The sequence below is a fragment of the Diorhabda sublineata genome, chromosome 3 (assembly GCF_026230105.1).
Source record: "Diorhabda sublineata isolate icDioSubl1.1 chromosome 3, icDioSubl1.1, whole genome shotgun sequence".
Lineage (NCBI taxonomy): Eukaryota > Metazoa > Arthropoda > Insecta > Coleoptera > Chrysomelidae > Diorhabda > Diorhabda sublineata.
The window spans coordinates 15,552,888-15,569,547 of record NC_079476.1 but is presented as its reverse complement, the minus strand read 5'-3'; the positions used below and the strand labels follow the sequence as shown (position 1 = coordinate 15,569,547).

At 33.5% G+C, this 16,660-nt stretch overlaps 1 protein-coding gene across 2 annotated transcripts in view; it reads right to left on the bottom strand.

Moving 5' to 3' along the window:
• Nucleotides 1-5,695: 5,695 nt before the first annotated feature.
• Nucleotides 5,696-16,660, bottom strand: part of LOC130442015 (uncharacterized) — a 218,773-nt gene continuing 207,808 nt past the window's right edge. For both annotated transcript variants that reach the window (XM_056775967.1, XM_056775968.1), the window contains exons 6-7: nt 13,547-13,847; nt 5,696-6,023 (exon numbers count right to left, since the gene is read on the bottom strand). In XM_056775967.1, the coding sequence (XP_056631945.1) occupies nt 5,923-6,023; nt 13,547-13,847 (402 nt within the window). In that variant the 3' untranslated portion in view covers nt 5,696-5,922. The remainder of the gene's footprint in view (nt 6,024-13,546; nt 13,848-16,660) is intronic.

The following is a 16,660-nucleotide window of genomic DNA, read 5'->3' as shown; positions in this document are numbered from 1 at the left end:
AAAAACTTAAGTAAGATTCGTCGCATACAGAAGCTAAATGCATGAATTCTTGGCAGAAATCCTTTTTAGGCTTGTTGAAAAATGACTTAATAACAAATGATTAGTATTTTAGAAACAAAGTGAATAACGATATGATTATTCTTATTCGGAAGAATCATCCGAACTTATTAACTGATATGGCGGAAGTATCTGAAGTAAATGGGTAGTCAGGTGCCTTTAATATTTCAATAACTCCCCTATCAATATCATTTCACGTTTTTAATGCAGTTTTCGCAGAATTACTTCATATGTTCAAATACTGATCGTCTTTTAATAAACATATTATTTGACCCTGAACCTACAACCTACAACAAAAGTTATCATCTTCAGAGGCTGAAGGTAAACTGAATGTGCATCAGACATAGTAATTGTGAGTGATGGTGTAATCACTGTATTAAGTATGAATATCACCAACGGTTCCAGAAATTGCAACTTAATATGCACGTTATATTATCAAAATTTTTATTTGTTTGTACAGTTTGGTTATTTCACTGTACGACCCAGCTAATTTTGTTTCAATTCCGCTCAACTTTTTTTTAAATTTCTGCCAAGAGTTCATGCATTTACTCAATGTGTGCGTCAAAATAGCTGAAGGTTTATGCATGCGTAAATTATACGTGAGTTGAATGCCGCGGGAATTCGAATGAACATAGTTCAGTACGAAATAATTAGTTATCTGAGTCAATTTATGCAGAAACCTGGATCTTATGAAAGAACAAAACTAGTCAAATAGTGGAATGCAAATGACGAAACCTTCTCCAAAAAAAAGGAAGGACGTTTTTTTTGGAATTTTTATGAGTTTGTGCTGAGAGACTATCTTTAAATAATGGAAAAATAACATGAGAATATTACGTATCGTTACTTGATAGAGGAAAAATTGCCAAAAGTTGCCAAATTTGAAAAAAAAAGCTGATATCGCATACGCAAACGCCTGTTCAAAATTAGAATGATTATGGAAATGAAAATGTCTTTGTTCCTCTATTATGTCCGAAATTTTATGACAACTCTCGTATATCCCGCTCTCTATCAGTAAAAAGCGAAAGTACTTAGTTGCCATCCTTATACAATATTAACATTCAATTTGATAATTTCGCTCTTGGATGGCAAAAATAGTGATATAGAATTAGTACCATCTTTTAAATTGTTCCTTTGTAAACAAAATAATAGATATCTATTATATGAGGGTTTCAGATCATTTTGGTCACGCAAGAATGTTAAATAACAAAAACCAAATTCAAGCGATTAATTTAAGGAATTGGAGTAATTATATCCAAAACACGCATGCAATACAACGTTCTATTTCCAAGTAGACTAATTTAGATTGTAAATCGCTAACATTTTTCATCAATAAAACACTTTCTGCTGGAGTATCGAGTTTCTAAATATTGCAAGGTGTTGTAGGGATACTGAAAAAATTGGGCAAACAGCACGCCAATTATTTTTTGTTTTTTTGTTCACTTTACACCATTGACAACATTCTTATCATCATCATTTTTAAATACATTTTGTAATGCTTTTCTAATTTATTTGTACGATTTATGAAGTGCACCAAACAGTAATTTTCTGTGAATATAATGATGTTCCGACAAAAGGTTGTGGATTATCCTCAATCCAAAAGCGAGAATTCTACTTATCCACGTACATTTTAACGAAAAAAGGAAGACCATAATTTTGGATGGGGATTAAAGAGGTTTCATTCAATGTGTTCATTATAGTTATTTTTTTTGCCGGTAGTCTATGAACCAAATTCAATGACCATTTTAAAATACAGTCTCCATCACCTCTCAGGTCAATGAAACCATCTTTGTTTTTCCGGAGCTGGTCCATTTACTCAATTGTTTTCTCATTTCAGGAGTGTAGTGGTGAATTTGGGCCTAGGTAATTTTAATTTGAATACGCTTTGGATTCAAAGTAAGAAAATGCACACCCAACTATCAGATAGCTTAAAACTGCAGAATTTCTCAGTTAGTATAGGCCAGATGCATTCTTTTAATATGCCTATAACCCCTATTATCTTTCTAACCTCAAACCGATGGTTGTTCAGTACTACTCACTGAAGTGTTTGCAGTCTTTTGCTGTTCAGAACGCTCATCGTCAGTCAATCTGATCCGGTAGGCGTGTACAAAGAGCAATCTGGTAGATCAATTTTCATAAACTCAATTTTTTCTTTTTTCCAGAAAAATCTTCACAAAGACTCACGATCGTTAAGCATTTCCCATTCAATATTGATAAGCGTCGACGTCTTCAGTTTGAGATCGGAAACCTACGAGACAACCCTCGCTGAAAAATATAAACCCAGTTGCTGAGAACGGTGACATATTTATTGCTTTTAAATTTTTCTCAATGCTTTTCTGTATAACGACTCTAGCTCTTCAATACCTCCCGGGATCAATATCCTCAGTAACAGTGAACATGTCCGAAAACTATTCATATTTACTCGAGTTAGCTGTTCTGAATAAACATTATGTACGCTATAAAATGGACAGATTGCCCGATGAAATCGTCAACACAGCCATCACTTTTATGAAACATGTCAACTATTTGCAAGCGCTACTCTGATGTAAGTTTATACATAATAAAATGTCAAACTAAACTGGAACAAAAGCTTTTGAATGAAATGTCAATTCGAAGTTATGAGCTTCTAAAAATAGTTCTTATGAAAAATCCATGGAACATTTTATCAATAACAACTATTTTATCAACCATAAATAAGAATTCCGTTTCTTAAATTTCTCAAATTTGAAGTATATATAAGTATTTCATGTATGTTGTCGAAGTATCAGATACTGGTCTATGAAAACATAATCTCACTGCTTATGATTATCTGTAAACTAAATGTTGACGCACGCTGAAGAACAAATTTTCTCAAATTGTCTCAATGACTCCTGATAGATCAAAATTTTTCGTATCGTTGTGTTTCAAAATCGATCAAATTAACATCTGCTATTCATTTAAGACTAGGTATATGGATTTTAAATTTAATCCTTTCATCTTATTGTCTTCTTTTATCGACACACTTTGATCAATGAAGACTTACCATTATTTTTGTAATATATGCATATTTTTAGATATCAATTCTCGCCACATGACCTGCATCAATCACAGAATAAAGCTTATCTTCCTCAAATAGTACATCATATTCGCTATCGTTTGACCAATTCCTAATATTCATACAGAGGCAACGCTGTCGAAAAAATTAAAACGAAGCATATGCTTCAGATATTTGTGTCTGTATCAATGTGGAAGACGTGCCAAAAATTCTTAAAAACGGGCTTTGTTGATCAAATTAAGCAACCTTTATACTGAACAGGACGGTCGCTCGACATTGGAAACACCAGAATCCTCACGTCTTCATTGAAGAATTAAAATTGCCTGGGATGTATCTGTGTGGGCAATTATTGTGACCGTACTTTTTTGAGGGTCACGTGCTTGAGTTATCTGGAAATGCTCGAAAATTTACGGGGCCAAATGGACAACGAAGCAACACTCGAGAACATTCGTTATTTCATGCAGAATGAAGCTTCGTTGCACTTCCCAATCTCCGAACTGTAATAGAAGAATTGAATTGAAAGTTTTTCGAGGACTGCTTTACTTTTGATTAATTCACTTTGACGCTGAACTCTGTATGAGGACACCACAACGTTATAATGGGAATACTTTCCAAACTTCCACTCAAAAACCTCAATCTTTCCTTTTTTGGATCAGTTTTTCTACTTTTTGCATAAGGCTGAATCATAATAACACAAAACAAAAATGTTATATCCTTCCACTATATAATAACAACAAGTGAAAGTTAACAGGTATTCAAATCAAAACTGAATGGTGAAGCAAGTTGGGACGCAGGATGAGGTCATATCATGAGAAATACATTCGAAAGATTTCCCGTTTGCACAGGTTACATAATCACTTAAGCATTTTTGATTAGGCAAAATCAGTATTGAGTGGGTCAAACCAGTTAATCTTGAACAAAAATATACAGTAGTATTTTAAGGGTTTTGAATCTTTTGATTTGGCGTCAGAATCAGAAATAATAATGAATAATACTGATACTAAGGCCAAAAATAAAATCATTGATTATTGTTTGAGACGGAGAAGCTATGGTATAGATACTGCCAAAAATCTTATTTTTATATATATATTTTTATGAGTTTTCCAAAATAGAGTCATTTTCAGGAACTCGTCACGCGGTTTTATTTTGGATTTAAATAGAGAAAAATAGATCAGATGGTGGATTACAGAAATATTTGTGTAGAATCAAAATAATGGATGCGTTATAAGAGCACAGATATTTAACCGATGATCTCAATTAATCACATTTTTTGGAAGTGTTATCATGTCTTGATTTCTGATAAAGAATATTTTATGATTCAAATAATGGCCTTTGACACTGTACTGGAGCACATTTATCCATAGTTTATATGAGAAAATTTCTGTGTATCGATAGCTTTCTTAGAAATATACGTAGATGTGAATCAAAATGGGTCAGTTATTTGGGGTACTAGAACTAGTCTGAATACCACGAGGAACAATCTCTTAAAGGTACAAAGACTGGCTTGCTTATATGCAGCTGGGAGCATGAAATCTTGCCGAATAGCTGCACAAGAAGTGATTCTAAATACCCCACCTCTCCACACAGTTCTGGAAAGCGTGGCAGAAAAAACATCACTTAGAATGTACAGAGATGGAATCATCAAAGAAACTGTATTCCTAAATAATGACCAACCTGAGACATGCCTTAGAACGTTACATCAAGAAAGTTTAACTTGAGGAAAACTTCACCTAAATAATAAACTGCAAAAGCAAATGGTATCAAAACCTCATACAATAAATGATCAGAACTGCCATTAAATGGTATACGGATGGATCAAAAACAGCAGATGGAACCGAAATAGAAGTGTACGGGCCTAGAACTAAACACTCTGAAGGTCTGGGCAGCACACCAAGCATTTTTCAACCAGAAATTTATGCGTTCAATCTAGCAATCGCAAACTGTAGATCATCATTAGAGCTCTAAGCTTTAATATCATAAAATCCAAACTCGTTTGTGATTGTCTAGAAAAATTGAAACAAGCTAGACAAGAAAAATAAATTTACTCTACAATGGATTCCGGGACACACCGGAGCGAAGGGAATGAAATAGCTGCTAAGCTCGTTAAAGCGGAGACAGAAAAGCTCTTCATGGGTCCCGAACCATTCTGTGGTATTAGCTACAGAAAAATAGGAGAAGCACTGGAAAAGAAGGTAGATAGGAGCAAACCAATTATTGGGAAAACCTACAAGGGTTGAGACAGGCAAAGACTCTTCTGGTAAACTATAACCAGAGAAGATGATACATTCAACAGTATCAACCTCAGTAAGAACAATCTACGAATACTAACAGGAACTAACTAAACTAATGAAACCTCTATCCACATTCTCTTGAAGTGTTGAACTCCAGAGCACTACACATGTGAGGGTATGAAATGGAAGATCTCTTCTAATTAAAGCCATCTCACATTCTAGACTTTTTAAAAGGAGTGGGATTGATGGATCAGCTGTAAACACTGGGTTCTCCAGTATCACAGCAATGAAGGGGGACACAATAGACCCTTTGGGTCGCAGTGTATACCAGACCCCAAATCCATACATACATACATGATCAAAACAAATACTCAAATGAAGGTAATCCATTTATTTGTTTTTACTATTTTAAATTTTTTTAATCATACAAATCAAGTTCATCAACAAATTCTTACCTTACCTTACTATCAACAAATTATTGTATAATTCTGATTCACTTTTAACCAAAATCACATTCATTTTTAATCACAATGAATTAACACAATTGTTTTTCCTCTTCCATATTTCACTAAGATCACTTCAGTTTAATTGTTTATCAAAGTTTCAAACTCCTTGGATTCTCTTCAGCGAAACGAAGACAAACGAAATCAATAGTGAACGGAGTAATCCAGCGTTTTTGTCCATCCAGAAGACAAGGCTATTACCTGAAATAAAAGAATTTCATTTTTATAGTTCTTTTCATTAGTTTTTGTATATAATTAGACCACTGAAATCTATAGATTTCGTATAGTCCAGTAAATTCAATCCAAGAAATACGATTGAAATAACATTTTATTAGATTGAAATTGTTATACATTCTAGGTATAATATCATAAATTGTAGAGGATGCCGTATAAATAATGTCGGTTTATCATATTAACTTTTTTCATTATATAATCATACTTAATATTTGAAGTATATCCCATCGTACCCTATGGTTTCAACGCAATGTTCTGCAAGCTCCTTGAGTCCTTGGTAAAGCCAACTATTCTTTGGACTTAGATACAACGATTATCGCTCTGCATTCTCAACATCTTCAGATTTGAATTTTTTCCACCCAAGAATTTCCCCAAGGATATGAATAACAACAACATTTTTTTGGATAACAAAACCTATATACTTCTCCGATAAAACTTCATATATCCACATCATCTGTCTACTATATGCATTGAGAGCTCGACCAACTGGAATGATTTCGAACTACATTAAACTTTCATATTTTCACCAAACACACAAGACTTTCTCCACTCGAATCCACCTCTTTTCGCAATTGTCCTTCTAACCACGGATTTTCCACATTCAGGTTTTTCAAATACATCCATTTTTCATCGTAAGTAACAATGCGTCAGGAGAATCATCTTTCGAAGTTTCGCTTGAATCTCGATTAATTCCTGTGGCCCTGCTTGACAATTTTCATAGATTTTACTCAATTATTCCAAATGGGTATCTTAAGGATGTCCCGTGGAGTCTGATAACCGGCGAGTGCTGATGGTTTGTCAGTTTTTCACTGCTTTTCTTGTAACTTCAATATCAAATTCAGGTGGAGAACGTGAGTGCGAACAATATTCAAGCGTCAAATCTTCACTATTGAAACTATTCAACCAACGCTATGCCATTGGCTCATCAATTGCGTCTTCAACTCTGAAATCACACAAGCTCCTTATTGCTACAGCTGCTTGAAAGTTAAATTTATTGCGCTCTATATTATCTGTTATAAAAGGTTACTGCCTCATCATTAAACAAAAAGAGGTTGATTAAAAGAATGTTAAGCAATTATAGTTTCCATAGAGGTGGACACCAGTTTTAAAAAATTATGAATTCTTCAAATCAGCGTAGAAGTTTTTACATATGAAAACCGACATTACTTTTGAGACTTCCTCTGTAGTTACATGAAGGCCAAAAATTGTATTCAGAAAAGTTTCTACTATTTTTTATACGATTCGCTGTTATATTGATACACTGCTTAACGATCTTTTAAATACAGTGTGGGCTGCAGGGTAAATGCCAAATAAATGACAAAATGCCTTTATTTACTCTATACATAGAAACAGAGAAATACTGGATTGGAAAATTACCATGGAATTTCACTTTGGAACAACATTTACAAGGTTCTTTCAAGGATGATGACGAATATATTACAACTCGCTGAAAAAAACAAGTGACGGTCTACTGTGGATCAGGTCATAAACAGGGAGTTCCGTGACTGGATGCAAAAAATTCCAAATAGTGAATAGATGAAAAAAAATTTTCTCATACGACTCCTTGTTTCTCAGTTATAGTCCTTTAAAACTGCGAAATTAGAGCTTATATTTGAGTATATTTTCCAAATTATACATTCGAACATTATCAATTTTTAATGGATGTTACACAATCAAACATTTCTAATTGTACTATATACTATTGTATTTGGTTCAGGGGAACATATACAGTACAAATGTTTATTTATTCATTAGTACACCAAGAAATTTTTGATTGTATATCAATACCTCTTGTACGTATTTATAATAAATAATTACAATTTATGATAATTTTCTTCTGAATGTCTCATTATGGCAAAAGGTTTCCTTAGGATGTACAACGATCTAAAAATCTACATATCTCCTAAACCACACATTCTATCTAGTTAAACAAAGATTACCTTACTGTTAAATCCATTAAAATTTCCATATTTGTTATCATTAGATTGTGAAGGTTGTCCCTATAAAAGTTACGGATTATTAACCATTGGGCATGAGTATTATTTTTATGTCATTTACTCACTCCCGATTTTCTTACATCAAGTCCCGGGACACCCTGTAGATATCAATTAAATGAATTCTATTCATATAGATGCTATTTCTGTAAATTCTAGTGTTACACACGATATTCTCGTTTTAGAAAATCTCGTTCCCAGACGATAATTTACATCCTTGTCACGAGATAAGGCGAGAATTTCAAAATATTTTGTCTATCTCACCCGAGAGTCTCGAAAAAGTACAAATATCAATTAATTATTCAATTAATTAATAATCGCGAATGTTATTGAAGCATATTTTCATAAGCTGTACGATTATAATATCGAGCACCTTCTGTTCATCATTTATTTCGAAATTGCAAGTCGTCATAATTATTTTTAATGAATGGGTTAAAAACAAAAATATTGTTTGAGAAGGCTCCCGCGCGAAATGTCGCGAAACTGGATATGTATTTTTTGATAGTGTAGAATATGACAAATCCAACGGTATTCCTTTTTATATATATAGAAATCAGAGTCAAAGTTGACTTTTTCAAGATGAGTTTATATGGGAGCCGTAGTTAAATTCTTTGATCACAAATCAAATCAGAATTGCCGCGATATATGAGTGTATAAATTTGATTAATCTTTCTAATGGTTTCAGCCGTTATAGCGGTTATCGAATGAAAATGAGATCTATAAGCTAAAAATTGTTATAATTCGATGCATTTCCAGGAACTGAGTGACAATTACGGAAACTCCATATTGCTCTGTAACTCAAGAAAAGCGCGCGAAATTTAAATACATTTTTTACAGTTTCTTTTTGATTTTGGCTCATCTTTACACTCACAAACTAAATATATTTCACTGTAACAAACAACTTTATTAACTAATAAACTGGCCACACAAAATAAAATGTATGTGTAGCAATTCTCGATGCTTAATGATTGTTTCGAAAAAATTAAAAAGCCACTATTTATTTTTAATAAAATATTAACTTCGATTTAGCTACTATTATGCATTAATTAATTTTATATTCTTAAGCATACATACATATGGAATAGAAATTAATAAATTTTGAACTTTGATTTCAATATGACTAGTTTGGTAGACGCGAGAAACAAACAATAAGTTTGATGAATACTCTTTTCATGAAGACGTCAACACCTCTGTTATGTACCTTGGGAAATGTGATGCCAATGCATTCATTCCACCATTCACCAACAAACAATAATTATCACTACCAAAGTTTGAAAAAAAAATCGTATTATTAATAACAGAAATATAATCTATTATACAAGAGTTGGTACTTAAGTTTTGAGACACGGCAAAACTAATGTGAATATGTCAAATGTGAGATTGCCATCCTTAAGTTTGATATTTCTAATGATGAACGTACTCAGAACGTGTTGCCACACGAGTGCTATTTCAGTTATTTATAGATAAATAAAACTTTCTTCTTAATAAGAAAATGGAAATGAATTGCAAACTTTTCCGTGCTAATGATTTTCTATGACTTTAGACGTAGATTAAAGCAAAAACAGTGTGCTGATCATGTCGCCCCAACTTTTGGTGGTGAAGCACCATATCTCGTGTTTCGCTAATTTCCCGAAATCCATTGTGGTTGCACTTAGCTATAGCATGAATTTCGTAAAGTCGTAAAAATCAGCTGTTGTGTCAGAAAACATCGATGCAGTGCGTAAACTGATATCGCAAGTTCGTCATGTGACATACCGTGAGATTGATACATACTCGCAGTTGTTTGATATTGCATAAAAATTTGGCTGTCGAAATGATTTATTCGCGATGGATACCGCATTATTTGACAATCACTCAAAAAAAAGCTCGTGTCAATTGGTACGAAATAATATTGAAAAAACTTAATCACATTGCTGCAAAGGACGTCTATGAGATCGTGAAATACAACGAATCAGTGATCTTTGTATATAAAACCGAAACTAAATAACAATCGACTGTATGTCAGTACTGTTCGAAGAAATCAGGAAACCCAATCTAAGAAGTCGGATCATTCTCCACCACGACAATGCGAACTCTCACACATCATTTAAAAAAAATGTGAACACTTTGAATTAATGAGTCATCCACCGTATAGTTTTTGTTTGTCACCTGATGATTTCTTGTTATTCCCGCTAATCAACAATAAATTGCAAGATAACGTGTTTCTATAGCTGAATAAGCAGTTGATGCTTTCAAATCACTTGTTTTGGAGGTACTTCAATCTGAATGGAATGAATGCTTCAGCAATCGGTTCTTCTTCAAATCTTCAAACTTCAAATCGTATAGTGCGATGGCCAGAAATGCAGACAGTGATTTGTTGTGCGGACTAGGTAACTGCACATTTTCTCCGCTCAAATGCTCTGCCTTGCGACTCCAACAGGTCATTTCCCGTTAAGCTGCAGTCATATAAACATGGCTGTCGCTATTGATTCACCCGTCAAGTGAGAATTGCCACCTGTTAGTGGTTTGCTACTTTTATTTGCTCGTGAATGGTGTCTAAAAGCTGAACTGACATTTATGATAAAGGGAATTAAAGAGTTGCTACAGACGATATGGTCAATTATAATTTCCGGAATTTTCAAGATATTCCTGTACTCTATCGTTACTGAACAGTTGAGCTACAGAAAAGTTTGCGCTCCTTGGGTCCCAGCGATGTTGACTGGCAACCAAAATACTCACCGAATTGTGCAGCTATTGAGCATTACAATACTGATGGAGAAGATATTTGGAATCCAATGCGACAGGTGATGAGTCATGGATTTTGTATGACACTCAAAACGAAACACAATTAACACAAATTATTCCATCAAACATCAAACGAAACCTTCCAAATCCGTAAGATTATGGCAACTGTTTCTGGGGACCAAAAAGGTGTGTTTCTTGTAGAGTTTGTGCAGTCCAGAAAAATAAATAATGCAGATGCACACAGCGCTCGTGTAGCCCAATGACTCTTTTAGTAATTTAAATGTAGCAGTTTCAAATACCCACCATACAGCCCCAACCTACCATCTTTTCTTTGAACTATAGCCGTGGCTTCGAGAACCAAACAGAGGGTATTGTAAAGTTTGCTCACAGATATGACAACTGCCTCAATCATCAAGGTGATTATGTAGAGACATAATATGTATTGTACCTTACTTTTGGTAATAAAATCTATTGGTATATTCACGCGTGTTTTCATTACAGCCCATCAGAGGATGCACAAAAAACAACCCTCTTTGGAATATCTACTTCTGCATAGCCAGGAGTGAAACGTTTAGGAAAACATTATATTTGAATTAATACAAAACCTGAGCTTCTTTTAGCGTCAGACCCTGTATATGTAATGTATGACCAGAAAATATTTGAAAAACGTTACTCTTCTCCATTGTTATCCGTTCAGGTCTAAAAGTTTTTCCAACGATTCATTAATTTATTTGTGGAAAATATATTCATTTCTGTAATTAACAGAATCAAAATTGGAAAATATTTTGTTGCAAATACCAATAATTAAATAGGATACTATCACTGAAAATTCTCAACAGTTTTTCATAATTTTACTTTTGTGAGGGAAAATTTATTTGCATGAAATCAGTTTGGTTTATACAAACATGGAACCAAAATTAATTCGAATTGGATATTTTGATATGAACATACATCAAAGATGATAAGATATGTTTGAACTCTTTGAAAAAATTCGAAAATAATTTCGAAATGAACGTGAGAGATGAATTCATGGCCTTTTAATCAGTAAATTTTCATTTTATATAATATTCATCATTCATTACACAAATAGCAATAGTCAAATAGACAGTTAATCCAGCAAAGTTTTATTTATTTATTCAAGTGTTTTTCGGTACAAGTTTGATTTTGTATCACCGATGTTCTCCATAATTTTCTCAATACCGCCTTTTTAATTAATAATTCACTGCAATTTTACATCGAGTATATCGCTAATTTCAATGTTGCCTATTGAATAACTTTCCGAATTGAGTCTGTTCCTCCTACCTCATCTATTTAATATTTTTCTAAATTCGCTGAAAGTATTCGGCATTGCAGATTCAACTTTGTTATAGGAAAACGTATTCATCATCCCGCGTGATAAACTTTTATTACTTTTTACTATTTTTGAAAAGATGAAATGGCAACTATTCTACGAATATCCTTAATATTTCTTTCAGAAACATCAGTCACGATAACACCTCCAACAAAAAATTCTCATTTGCTATCTCATGTCAATATTAAATTATTTCTTTCTTCATATATAAGGTCAACCAATCATACGACAAACTTTGACAGCGATAAAAAAGGTGAATCGTTTTTTATCACCGATATATTGCATGTTCCTCTTATGTTCGAGACACACTTTTCATACACCACTCCGATCCAGCTCCAGTCCGATTTTGCTCCAAAGACCGTATCGGTGCGGGATCGGAAGGGGTGAGCTCACATGTCCTACATGCTTTCAAGTTCTTTCCGATTTCCAGCTCTGGCTCGATAAATTCGCCACTCTCGCCAGTCTCGATTCGAGGAAGATGAAGAAAACCGGAGAGATTTCATGGAGAACGGAGGAAAACGCAGATATTAGGTACATTCTGCTTGGAAAAGAATATCCGTAGAAGTTCTCTATATAGCGGAGTCTGCTTCTATACTTAGCGTCTTCAGGTGTCCATTTAGGCGGCAATGCTCCGAGACGACTCCTATTAATATCAATGAACTTTCTTACTTAGTTCTATACATTTAATAGATCCTTATTGGTTATAGATTCCTAGGACTATCCATCTATCAAACCCTGCAAATTTATCCACTGATGTTCCACCTATGTCTTTTTTCGTAGTTTTTCTCTCTTTTAGCCAATTTTATAGAATATGTTAGGTCCTACAGAAGATTTATCTGCTTATACCCTAGGTATAACTTTTGTACTAATGGAGAATTTTTTCCCTAGCTCATCTTACTTGTTCAAGCATGTGTAAGCCGGATTTAATCTTATGAAACTAGAATCCTAATGACTGCTTGGCTATCGGACAAAATAATATTAGGGAGGTTTGGCTTATCCAAATGACTCCTTTTCTAAAAATTGTTAGTGCAGTTCCCTCTTTCAAGCTTTCCAATAACATATGGGGAGATGGGAGATTAAATATCTAATTGAGTCGTTGAATATATTTTCATTATCCCAATTTTTGTTAAAAATTCTTTCAAAATATTTCTAATTTCCTCAGAAAAACAAGCAGCACTGTCGTGATATCTCGAATAACGTCTAAAATTACAAAATAAAATTTGGGGCATTGTTCATAATACTCCAATAAAATGAGCAAGTACCTCAATATCCAAAGAATTCATAATCTGAAATCACTTTATTTTGAGGGTTTTTCCTGAGGTTTTTGTTATGTTCTGTATCATTCACAACTTATACTGAACCTTAGCGCTTTTGAATAATATATATCACCTATATTTATATTTTTTTAACTAATTTCTTACCTCTATTTCTTTGATCTTTATGTACCATCACGAGCGCGAGTTTGGGTGCATCTTCCTGTATTTCCGCTTCCCTCGCAGATTCATACAGGTCAAACATGGTCGCCAAACATCGCAACGTTATTTTGCCTTTGATAAATAGATCGGGGCGCGTTTTTACCGCAAATGTCGACTGAGTAGTTTCGAGGCCTGGGAGGGAGTCAAAGTGGAAGATTGACTTCGCGATATGGACGTCGTGGTCAATATCTGGACTTCTGTAAATGCCTTTGAAGTCGATATCACTATTATGGCGACTAAGGTTCATCTGTAAACAAATAGAAATAATATAGTAAAGTTGTGATAATGTTTATTATATTAAAAATTGTCTGCGTAATTTGTAACATTACAAATATTCTGAGTGTTGAACATTCAATGATTTATAAAAGTATGTGTGGTTGGTTTCAGCCTGTTTATTTTATTTATTATATTCACTTATTCTCTAATATTCATTTTATTGTCAAAAAATTGTCCATAATTTCCAGACTAGACCTTGTGAATACGTTAAAAACAAATACATAAATTACCAAATAGACAAAATAAAACCAGTATACACCCGTCAACTATAATGAATGCAGATATTTATTTTTAAACTATATATGTGAGAATATTTCTATGTAATATACATTATATATGAACATTGTCAAAATCAAACCAGATAATAGAATTAAATATACGGCAATCCTAAAACATGTCATAATTTGTATTGAGAATCAACAGTAAACGTTGGTGATCTAAAGAAATATGGCCTATTACTGGGTCTTGAGGCACTCCATATTCTACTGACTTGCAAAAGGACATCAACCCTTACAAGCCGATTTTTATTGGTCAAGTATTATTTGAACCACGCGAGAAATATCACGATTTAAACAATCTAAAGCCTTAGGAAAATCACAGAAAGTTGTTGCAGAGGAATATTGGTTGTTTAGCATGAAGTAAACATTATTTATGAGAGACAATATAGCTTCTTTTTTGCATCTGTTACTTGAAAATCCAAATTTATGTGTAGTGAGTATTTGATATCCAAACAGAAATGATTTTTGATCAATCTTTTGATGATCTTAGATAACGTAGGAAGAAGTTCAATTGGACGTTATTCGATGCTTGATCTTCAGTAGACAACTTTGTTACTTCTGACGAATTACCAAAAGCCAAATGCATATCGACATATTCACTGAAGGTAAAATCTACCATAATGAAACTTTAAATACGATGTGATAATTATTGATGAGAGATTTCGAGAAGATTAATAGCAAACTGACATTAACAAATTGAGTCGCTTGCAATTTTTAAATATAATGTAATAGATTATTTGACTGTAGCCTACTATATAAAAACCAATTATTGATCTCTTTCAAGTTTTCCCTCATGCTAGTAATATGATCTCTGATAGTACAAATGTTTATCAATTCTCCAAGAAATGTTTGATTGTGTACGTACGTATTTTCAATAAATAATCACAAATTATGATAATTTTCTTCAGAATGTCTCTTTTTGGCGAACAGTTTCCTTGGCATACACAACGTACTAAAAATCTACATATCTCTTAAGCCATAAATTTTATCGAGTTAAACATAGAGTACATTTGTGTTATAAAATCGATTAAAAATTTATTCTTACTATTTTTAGATGATACAGGTTGTCTTTGTAAGAGTTGAGGTTTGTTAACCATTGCAGAGCCGCATCTACCCTTCAGATAGTATATACCTAAATATAAGTTCTAGTTTCGTAGTTTGAAGGCCTATAACTCAGAACTCACAGCATTATTTTCACGTCATCCACTCACTACCGAATTTTTTGCATCAAGTCTCGGAACAGTCAATTTATTTAAGTATCAAACTAGCTTAACCATTCACAATTTTGTTCTTTTTATATTTCCAAAACTTTTCATGATTTGACAAACTCCGGGCTTCTCAATATGCTGAGGATCAAATTCATGAATTTCCATGCGAAAAGATTATCATTGAAAATAATGCTAGTAACATCTATTAAGTCTCATCTTATCAAGATGGAAAATATGTGACAATGTTAATTATAATCCTAACCTCTTTCTCCAACATCTATTCTCAATATTTCCGCACATGCATGAAAAGTGTAGTCTCGAATATATACATATTTTCATTTCAAAACAGTCATCATACGAATATCGAACATTTAAACATGATGTTTAGTTCGCCGAGATGGTTTGTACTATTAGTTAAGGAAAAGAACTATCAAATCATTCTCTATTATCAAGTTCAGGAAAGACTTGAGCTTGATTTTGTATAATCAAGAGTAGCCTGATTTCTCGCAAATATTCCACAAATCTATGAAGTAATTTATCGAGGATGAGCCAGTGTTTATTGCTGTGTGATGGAAGCACTTTCCATTTCCTGTAAAAATTACCTGAATTGTCTGTGAGTTAATGCAGCAATGTAGTTCACATCAACTTTTGCAGGAATATCTATGATAGACTTCAAGTTTCCACTCAAGATCTTCTCCCGTCTATTCCCCGTTTCTCAAAATGCTTGATGAATTTTGATACTTTATCTTCTCCTCTTGTCGTTACTTGGAGTGATAGTGGACAGATCATCAATCTATCGTTTATTTACATTTACTTCCATTTTAGTAAATCTTCTTTCTATAGCTCGCGTTAATGCTGGTATATATTTAATTTGGGAAATTATCAAATATCCGCACTTTTCAGTTTGCTTCATAAATTCGCTATGATTGAAGGGCTTTCTTTTTTTCAACACTTTGAAGCTGCTTGATCTTTCACTTGACTAATGTTCGTGAAAAATGTTGTCTAGTTTGTATACTGCCCATTCAATACGGCAACCATTTTTACAGATTATAATTGAGTACGGGGCTATTTTAGATAAACTTTTGGCTCTGTCGGAGAGGTTTCTTGATACAAATTATTTGATCTAACATTAATTTGAATTAAAGAAGTCCCAAGGTCCTATTTCCGATAATTAAGCGGGTGCGTCTCAGCACGCTCTCCTTCAGTGGTAAAGGGATCAGTTCACCTGTGTAGCGGGTAGCTTAACTTCGTAACTTACCATGCAACTAATTCGTTATTGGCTTCAAGACCGCGAAATT